The sequence below is a fragment of the Engraulis encrasicolus genome, unplaced genomic scaffold, assembly GCF_034702125.1.
Source record: "Engraulis encrasicolus isolate BLACKSEA-1 unplaced genomic scaffold, IST_EnEncr_1.0 scaffold_32_np1212, whole genome shotgun sequence".
NCBI lineage: Eukaryota > Metazoa > Chordata > Actinopteri > Clupeiformes > Engraulidae > Engraulis > Engraulis encrasicolus.
Genome location: NW_026945621.1, coordinates 375001 through 385000, shown reverse-complemented (window position 1 = coordinate 385000; position 10000 = coordinate 375001). Strand labels below are relative to the sequence as shown.

Sequence of the window (10000 nt, the reverse complement as noted above, 5' to 3'; positions counted from 1 at the left end):
CACACTCTACCCTGGGTTTTATGTATTTGGTGGATCATCAGTGAAGCTGTTGTGAGGCCCCTACAGGTAAATGCTGCTCCTGTGGGTCATTCAACACACACACACACCCACACACACACACACACGCGCACACACACACACACACACACACACACACACACACACACACACACACACACACACACACACACACTACTATGGTGTGTGAGTCCTGGAGTCTGCTCCTCTCCAGCTCCAGCTCCATTTACTGTGACGATAATAAACAGACTAAACTCCCTCTAGTGGCCAGCTCCAGAATAGGAGTGTGTGTGGATCACAGGGCAGGGACTCTGTTCTCTACACTGTCCTAGCTGTCTCTGCGATAGGCATCATTAATATAGGAACAGATTAATTTTATACCGAGCCCTTAAAATTACATTTGTGCGTAAAAAAAACACCTATGACATATGGAATATGACATATGAAATATGACATATGAAATATGAGATATGAAAAAAAAACTTTTGTGTGCGCACCTGGGGGCGTATTACAGAAAACTTCCTATCTTCAGTCGTCCTATCTTAACTTTTGACTTGAGATAAGATTTTTTCCAGTTTGGTATTACAGAAACAAATCCTAACTTCATTTAGGATTCTTATCTTATCTTTGGAAATCCTATCTTATCTTGAGTTAGGAATCCTAAAGTAGCGATCTAAACATCTACGATCTACTTTTTATGTCTGTTACCTGACAACAAATGCACCGCTACCTAGCAACAGTAGTGCGACGCAAGCTAGAATGCACAGATTTGACTGCTGCTGCATCTCGCGGTCTGCGTGATACTAAACCAGAGAGGAAGAGGACGTAAATATTTCGCTAAACTTTTTAAGCTCATTACTTTTAAATAACGCACTTATTAGTGACGTTCCACCGAACGGATTTATAATACAGCAACATCTGTGAGGACGAAATTAGGTCACTCTCGCTGCCTGCAACCTCAAGTTGATCAAATGCATTGGTTTCAGTCCCAATAAAGTGCTTCCCATTTTCCATATTTTCATCCCAATGCTTTGTTTTTCCAAGCGAATGCACGCAAAACAGTTAAGACGTAATTTCATGAAATGTCTTTGTATGACCAGCGCATGTAAAGGCTATAAATAAATGACAATTAGCCGACTTGGCTTGACCCATGGTCGGCTGTGTCAATTAAGGAAGTTGATATCGGACTTCACATCGAAGTCGGGTATATTTATCATCAACTCTTCACTTCACACATCGTTTGGGTCAGTCAATATAGCCTAATTTAATTAACATTTCATCCGTTCACAATTGCGTTGTTTTCCCGGATAGACTTCACTGTTAGCTCTGGCTGAAACAGCAAGCTGAGCGTGGGTAAATGGTGACACCAGCTAAATTTTGGCTAACAAATCAATGGATAACTGGAATTAGGACAGCTGGGTGGCTGTCCTAAAGTTAGGACCAATTATTTAGGATTTTTCGAAGTTAGGATGCTTCTGTAATACCCCTTTCTTAACTTAAGATAGGATGCGCAAAACAACTTAGGAAACGCTGTTCTGTAATACGCTTTTCCTAAATTCGGTCCTAAAGTGCCATTGCCGCGGTAACTAGACAGATAAGATAAGATTTTCAAAATAGGAAGTTTCTGTAATACGCCCCCTGAAGCTGTAGTTTCTGATAGTCATGAGAACGTGTCTGGTGGCCACGAGAAGCTCTTGCTTTTTTGCCCTCACATGTTATTTTAACTGCTCTTTAGGTATACACATTTATAGTGAAAGTTGAGTTTATTCATACATCAATGATGTTATTTTTGGTATGGGGGTGGTGGTGCTTTTTCACCTCTGTAATAGGTGCCAGGCATTAATGAACATAATTATGCATAATAATATGATTACGCTTAACATGCGATTACTTTCAACTAATGTTCAAATGTAATGTTCAACTATTTTAGCAGTGTGTTGTTATTGTTGTTGTTCAACCCCCTTTCAAAGTGTAATTTAGCATATAACATGCTGTTGTTCCCCTTTGTGAAGAGTGAATATAAAGGATGGGGATGGTGGGGTGCCATTTTGAATTTAAAGGATGGGGGTGGTGGGGTGCCATTTTGAATTTAAAGGATGGGGGTGGTGGGGTGCCATTTTTAATTTAAAGGATGGTGCCATTTTGCTTTGCCATTTTGCTTTTGAAACTGGTACGATTTTGTAACTCAAAGATTATTATACATCATGAAATTATTATAAATTATATGAAGAGTATAGTTAGAAGCCAGCAAGACTTTTTTAATTGTAAAGAATGAATTTAAAATCAGTCTGTTGGTCATTGTGATTACAGTACACAGTGTTTTAAATCACACACAGTAAACATCTACATGTATTGGAAATATCTAGGCTACATGTATTTGAAAATAAAGTCTGTACACACAATATATCACATACAACACACACAATAAACATCTACGTGTATTGGAATGAACATTGATGCATGAAAACTGAAAATAAAGTCGGCACACCAAGCTATGTGTGTGTGTGTGTTCTTGTGTGCATGGGTGAATGTGTGTGTGTGTGTGTGTGTGCTCTTGCGTGCATGTGTGTGTGTGTGTGTGTGTGTGTGTGTGTGTGTGTGTGTGTGTGTGTGTGTGTGTGTGTGTGTGTGTGTGTGTGTGTGTGTGTATGTGTGTTCTTGTGTATGTGTGTGTGTGTGTTTGTGTGTGTGTATGTGTGTTCTTGCGTGTATCTGTGTGTGTGTGGGGGGGGGTGGGGTGGGTGGGTGGGTGTGTGTGCGTGTGTTCTTGCGTGCATGTGTGTGTGCATGGGTGTATGTGTGTATGTGCTCTTGCGTGTGTGTGCGTGAGCGTGCGTGCGTGTGTGTGTGTGTGTGTGTGTGTGTGTGTGATGATTATGACAAGCATACCATTGTGTGTGTGTGTGCTGTGGATGAGCCCTTCCTAAAGGCCAAATACACAAAGAATATTTTCTTCTTTCTCTGTCTTGTTTTGTTTTCAGAATTCTGAATTCAGAACCGGGTCCCCATGGAGCACTTAAGTCTCCACCCCTTCCGGGCGGCTCATGGGGCTGGGAGAGCCAACACTTTTGACTGAGTTGTAATGGACGGATCAAAGCTATTTTCCGATCCAACTCGCATTCCCCCGTCGATCACACATACAGTATGCTGTACCTCAGAATGAATGATAGCCAATGGTGGGCTTGTTGACCTCACTTGACAAGCGAGTTTTGAGTTGTGTGCGTGCAAAAATACGTAATTATTTTGACTACACAACAGAAGTCGCATGTCCGATGTGCAGCCACTTCAGTCACGGAGCAGCGGTAGGGTTGGCTGTGCCTCGGTTCACGTCAAATATGCTAGGCGCATGTTGTAAAAGCTAAAATAACGTTTCTTGCGTGTCGAAAATGAGTGGTCTTGCAACGCAAATCCAAACCTTTCTAATTCACTGCTATCATATGTGAAATCCGGAGCACATGCCATACGGGATGAGGATTTAGCTTGACTCGCTCCATTAACTCCAATTCAAAACTTTGAGCGCTCCAGCCCCACGGATCGGAAGTAGAAGGGCGTGACTTAGGTGCCCCATTAGCCATTACATTGTATGTATTAGGTGGGGGTGTCTTTCGAATACCTTTTACCTAGACCCAGCCAAAGCTGTAAGCTCCCCTGTGCGCAGGTACTGTAGTCACCTGACGAGGCCCCCAGGTACTCACCTGACGAGGTGGGCTAAAGCCTCCTGTAGTCACCTGACGAGGTGGGCTAAAGCCTCCTGTAGTGTAGTCACCTGACGAGGTGGGCTAAAGCCTCCTGTAGTCACCTGACGAGGTGGGCTAAAGCCTCCTGTAGTCACCTGACGAGGTGGGCTAAAGCCTCCTGTAGTCACCTGACGAGGTGGGCTAAAGCCTCCTGTAGTGTAGTCACCTGACGAGGTGGGCTAAAGCCTCCTGTAGTGTAGTCACCTGACGAGGTGGGCTAAAGCCTCCTGTAGTGTAGTCACCTGACGAGGTGGGCTAAAGCCTCCTGTAGTGTAGTCACCTGACGAGGTGGGCTAAAGCCTCCTGTAGTCACCTGACGAGGTGGGCTAAAGCCTCCTGTAGTCACCTGACGAGGTGGGCTAAAGCCTCCTGTAGTCACCTGACGAGGTGGGCTAAAGCCTCCTGTAGTGTAGTCACCTGACGAGGTGGGCTAAAGCCTCCTGTAGTGTAGTCACCTGACGAGGTGGGCTAAAGCCTCCTGTAGTCACCTGACGAGGTGGGCTAAAGCCTCCTGTAGTGTAGTCACCTGACGAGGTGGGCTAAAGCCTCCTGTAGTGTAGTCACCTGACGAGGTGGGCTAAAGCCTCCTGTAGTGTAGTCACCTGACGAGGTGGGCTAAAGCCTCCTGTAGTCACCTGACGAGGTGGGCTAAAGCCTCCTGTAGTGTAGTCACCTGACGAGGTGGGCTAAAGCCTCCTGTAGTGTAGTCACCTGACGAGGTGGGCTAAAGCCTCCTGTAGTGTAGTCACCTGACGAGGTGGGCTAAAGCCTCCTGTAGTGTAGTCACCTGACGAGGTGGGCTAAAGCCTCCTGTAGTGTAGTCACCTGACGAGGTGGGCTAAAGCCTCCTGTAGTGTAGTCACCTGACGAGGTGGGCTAAAGCCTCCTGTAGTCACCTGACGAGGTGGGCTAAAGCCTCCTGTAGTGTAGTCACCTGACGAGGTGGGCTAAAGCCTCCTGTAGTCACCTGACGAGGTGGGCTAAAGCCTCCTGTAGTGTAGTCACCTGACGAGGTGGGCTAAAGCCTCCTGTAGTGTAGTCACCTGACGAGGTGGGCTAAAGCCTCCTGTAGTGTAGTCACCTGACGAGGTGGGCTAAAGCCTCCTGTAGTGTAGTCACCTGACGAGGTGGGCTAAAGCCTCCTGTAGTGTAGTCACCTGACGAGGTGGGCTAAAGCCTCCTGTAGTGTAGTCACCTGACGAGGTGGGCTAAAGCCTCCTGTAGTGTAGTCACCTGACGAGGTGGGCTAAAGCCTCCTGTAGTGTAGTCACCTGACGAGGTGGGCTAAAGCCTCCTGTAGTGTAGTCACCTGACGAGGTGGGCTAAAGCCTCCTGTAGTGTAGTCACCTGACGAGGTGGGCTAAAGCCTCCTGTAGTGTAGTCACCTGACGAGGTGGGCTAAAGCCTCCTGTAGTGTAGTCACCTGACGAGGTGGGCTAAAGCCTCCTGTAGTGTAGTCACCTGACGAGGTGGGCTAAAGCCTCCTGTAGTGTAGTCACCTGACGAGGTGGGCTAAAGCCTCCTGTAGTGTAGTCACCTGACGAGGTGGGCTAAAGCCTCCTGTAGTGTAGTCACCTGACGAGGTGGGCTAAAGCCTCCTGTAGTGTAGTCACCTGACGAGGTGGGCTAAAGCCTCCTGTAGTGTAGTCACCTGACGAGGTGGGCTAAAGCCTCCTGTAGTGTAGTCACCTGACGAGGTGGGCTAAAGCCTCCTGTAGTGTAGTCACCTGACGAGGTGGGCTAAAGCCTCCTGTAGTGTAGTCACCTGACGAGGTGGGCTAAAGCCTCCTGTAGTGTAGTCACCTGACGAGGTGGGCTAAAGCCTCCTGTAGTGTAGTCACCTGACGAGGTGGGCTAAAGCCTCCTGTAGTGTAGTCACCTGACGAGGTGGGCTAAAGCCTCCTGTAGTGTAGTCACCTGACGAGGTGGGCTAAAGCCTCCTGTAGTGTAGTCACCTGACGAGGTGGGCTAAAGCCTCCTGTAGTCACCTGACGAGGTGGGCTAAAGCCTCCTGTAGTCACCTGACGAGGTGGGCTAAAGCCTCCTGTAGTGTAGTCACCTGACGAGGTGGGCTAAAGCCTCCTGTAGTCACCTGACGAGGTGGGCTAAAGCCTCCTGTAGTGTAGTCACCTGACGAGGTGGGCTAAAGCCTCCTGTAGTGTAGTCACCTGACGAGGTGGGCTAAAGCCTCCTGTAGTCACCTGACGAGGTGGGCTAAAGCCTCCTGTAGTGTAGTCACCTGACGAGGTGGGCTAAAGCCTCCTGTAGTGTAGTCACCTGACGAGGTGGGCTAAAGCCTCCTGTAGTGTAGTCACCTGACGAGGTGGGCTAAAGCCTCCTGTAGTGTAGTCACCTGACGAGGTGGGCTAAAGCCTCCTGTAGTGTAGTCACCTGACGAGGTGGGCTAAAGCCTCCTGTAGTGTAGTCACCTGACGAGGTGGGCTAAAGCCTCCTGTAGTGTAGTCACCTGACGAGGTGGGCTAAAGCCTCCTGTAGTGTAGTCACCTGACGAGGTGGGCTAAAGCCTCCTGTAGTGTAGTCACCTGACGAGGTGGGCTAAAGCCTCCTGTAGTGTAGTCACCTGACGAGGTGGGCTAAAGCCTCCTGTAGTGTAGTCACCTGACGAGGTGGGCTAAAGCCTCCTGTAGTGTAGTCACCTGACGAGGTGGGCTAAAGCCTCCTGTAGTCACCTGACGAGGTGGGCTAAAGCCTCCTGTAGTCACCTGACGAGGTGGGCTAAAGCCTCCTGTAGTGTAGTCACCTGACGAGGTGGGCTAAAGCCTCCTGTAGTAGTCACCTGACGAGGTGGGCTAAAGCCTCCTGTAGTGTAGTCACCTGACGAGGTGGGCTAAAGCCTCCTGTAGTGTAGTCACCTGACGAGGTGGGCTAAAGCCTCCTGTAGTGTAGTCACCTGACGAGGTGGGCTAAAGCCTCCTGTAGTGTAGTCACCTGACGAGGTGGGCTAAAGCCTCCTGTAGTCACCTGACGAGGTGGGCTAAAGCCTCCTGTAGTGTAGTCACCTGACGAGGTGGGCTAAAGCCTCCTGTAGTGTAGTCACCTGACGAGGTGGGCTAAAGCCTCCTGTAGTGTAGTCACCTGACGAGGTGGGCTAAAGCCTCCTGTAGTGTAGTCACCTGACGAGGTGGGCTAAAGCCTCCTGTAGTGTAGTCACCTGACGAGGTGGGCTAAAGCCTCCTGTAGTGTAGTCACCTGACGAGGTGGGCTAAAGCCTCCTGTAGTGTAGTCACCTGACGAGGTGGGCTAAAGCCTCCTGTAGTGTAGTCACCTGACGAGGTGGGCTAAAGCCTCCTGTAGTGTAGTCACCTGACGAGGTGGGCTAAAGCCTCCTGTAGTGTAGTCACCTGACGAGGTGGGCTAAAGCCTCCTGTAGTCACCTGACGAGGTGGGCTAAAGCCTCCTGTAGTGTAGTCACCTGACGAGGTGGGCTAAAGCCTCCTGTAGTCACCTGACGAGGTGGGCTAAAGCCTCCTGTAGTGTAGTCACCTGACGAGGTGGGCTAAAGCCTCCTGTAGTGTAGTCACCTGACGAGGTGGGCTAAAGCCTCCTGTAGTGTAGTCACCTGACGAGGTGGGCTAAAGCCTCCTGTAGTGTAGTCACCTGACGAGGTGGGCTAAAGCCTCCTGTAGTGTAGTCACCTGACGAGGTGGGCTAAAGCCTCCTGTAGTCACCTGACGAGGTGGGCTAAAGCCTCCTGTAGTGTAGTCACCTGACGAGGTGGGCTAAAGCCTCCTGTAGTGTAGTCACCTGACGAGGTGGGCTAAAGCCTCCTGTAGTGTAGTCACCTGACGAGGTGGGCTAAAGCCTCCTGTAGTCACCTGACGAGGTGGGCTAAAGCCTCCTGTAGTGTAGTCACCTGACGAGGTGGGCTAAAGCCTCCTGTAGTGTAGTCACCTGACGAGGTGGGCTAAAGCCTCCTGTAGTGTAGTCACCTGACGAGGTGGGCTAAAGCCTCCTGTAGTGTAGTCACCTGACGAGGTGGGCTAAAGCCTCCTGTAGTCACCTGACGAGGTGGGCTAAAGCCTCCTGTAGTGTAGTCACCTGACGAGGTGGGCTAAAGCCTCCTGTAGTGTAGTCACCTGACGAGGTGGGCTAAAGCCTCCTGTAGTGTAGTCACCTGACGAGGTGGGCTAAAGCCTCCTGTAGTGTAGTCACCTGACGAGGTGGGCTAAAGCCTCCTGTAGTGTAGTCACCTGACGAGGTGGGCTAAAGCCTCCTGTAGTGTAGTCACCTGACGAGGTGGGCTAAAGCCTCCTGTAGTGTAGTCACCTGACGAGGTGGGCTAAAGCCTCCTGTAGTGTAGTCACCTGACGAGGTGGGCTAAAGCCTCCTGTAGTGTAGTCACCTGACGAGGTGGGCTAAAGCCTCCTGTAGTGTAGTCACCTGACGAGGTGGGCTAAAGCCTCCTGTAGTGTAGTCACCTGACGAGGTGGGCTAAAGCCTCCTGTAGTGTAGTCACCTGACGAGGTGGGCTAAAGCCTCCTGTAGTGTAGTCACCTGACGAGGTGGGCTAAAGCCTCCTGTAGTCACCTGACGAGGTGGGCTAAAGCCTCCTGTAGTGTAGTCACCTGACGAGGTGGGCTAAAGCCTCCTGTAGTGTAGTCACCTGACGAGGTGGGCTAAAGCCTCCTGTAGTGTAGTCACCTGACGAGGTGGGCTAAAGCCTCCTGTAGTGTAGTCACCTGACGAGGTGGGCTAAAGCCTCCTGTAGTGTAGTCACCTGACGAGGTGGGCTAAAGCCTCCTGTAGTCACCTGACGAGGTGGGCTAAAGCCTCCTGTAGTGTAGTCACCTGACGAGGTGGGCTAAAGCCTCCTGTAGTAGTCACCTGACGAGGTGGGCTAAAGCCTCCTGTAGTGTAGTCACCTGACGAGGTGGGCTAAAGCCTCCTGTAGTGTAGTCACCTGACGAGGTGGGCTAAAGCCTCCTGTAGTGTAGTCACCTGACGAGGTGGGCTAAAGCCTCCTGTAGTCACCTGACGAGGTGGGCTAAAGCCTCCTGTAGTGTAGTCACCTGACGAGGTGGGCTAAAGCCTCCTGTAGTGTAGTCACCTGACGAGGTGGGCTAAAGCCTCCTGTAGTGTAGTCACCTGACGAGGTGGGCTAAAGCCTCCTGTAGTCACCTGACGAGGTGGGCTAAAGCCTCCTGTAGTGTAGTCACCTGACGAGGTGGGCTAAAGCCTCCTGTAGTGTAGTCACCTGACGAGGTGGGCTAAAGCCTCCTGTAGTGTAGTCACCTGACGAGGTGGGCTAAAGCCTCCTGTAGTGTAGTCACCTGACGAGGTGGGCTAAAGCCTCCTGTAGTCACCTGACGAGGTGGGCTAAAGCCTCCTGTAGTCACCTGACGAGGTGGGCTAAAGCCTCCTGTAGTGTAGTCACCTGACGAGGTGGGCTAAAGCCTCCTGTAGTGTAGTCACCTGACGAGGTGGGCTAAAGCCTCCTGTAGTCACCTGACGAGGTGGGCTAAAGCCTCCTGTAGTGTAGTCACCTGACGAGGTGGGCTAAAGCCTCCTGTAGTGTAGTCACCTGACGAGGTGGGCTAAAGCCTCCTGTAGTGTAGTCACCTGACGAGGTGGGCTAAAGCCTCCTGTAGTGTAGTCACCTGACGAGGTGGGCTAAAGCCTCCTGTAGTGTAGTCACCTGACGAGGTGGGCTAAAGCCTCCTGTAGTGTAGTCACCTGACGAGGTGGGCTAAAGCCTCCTGTAGTGTAGTCACCTGACGAGGTGGGCTAAAGCCTCCTGTAGTGTAGTCACCTGACGAGGTGGGCTAAAGCCTCCTGTAGTGTAGTCACCTGACGAGGTGGGCTAAAGCCTCCTGTAGTGTAGTCACCTGACGAGGTGGGCTAAAGCCTCCTGTAGTGTAGTCACCTGACGAGGTGGGCTAAAGCCTCCTGTAGTGTAGTCACCTGACGAGGTGGGCTAAAGCCTCCTGTAGTCACCTGACGAGGTGGGCTAAAGCCTCCTGTAGTGTAGTCACCTGACGAGGTGGGCTAAAGCCTCCTGTAGTGTAGTCACCTGACGAGGTGGGCTAAAGCCTCCTGTAGTGTAGTCACCTGACGAGGTGGGCTAAAGCCTCCTGTAGTCACCTGACGAGGTGGGCTAAAGCCTCCTGTAGTGTAGTCACCTGACGAGGTGGGCTAAAGCCTCCTGTAGTGTAGTCACCTGACGAGGTGGGCTAAAGCCTCCTGTAGTGTAGTCACCTGACGAGGTGGGCTAAAGCCTCCTGTAG

General features: G+C 50.6%; 1 protein-coding gene across 1 annotated transcript in view; it reads left to right on the top strand.

Annotated features, from left to right (window-relative positions):
* The window catches only part of LOC134443457 (tripartite motif-containing protein 16-like), a 9638-nt gene extending 6548 nt beyond the window's left edge, over positions 1 to 3090 (top strand). The window contains exon 6 of the mRNA XM_063193235.1: positions 3000 to 3090. Coding sequence (XP_063049305.1) covers positions 3000 to 3090 — 91 coding nt within the window. The remainder of the gene's footprint in view (positions 1 to 2999) is intronic.
* The last annotated feature ends 6910 nt before the right edge of the window (positions 3091 to 10000 follow it).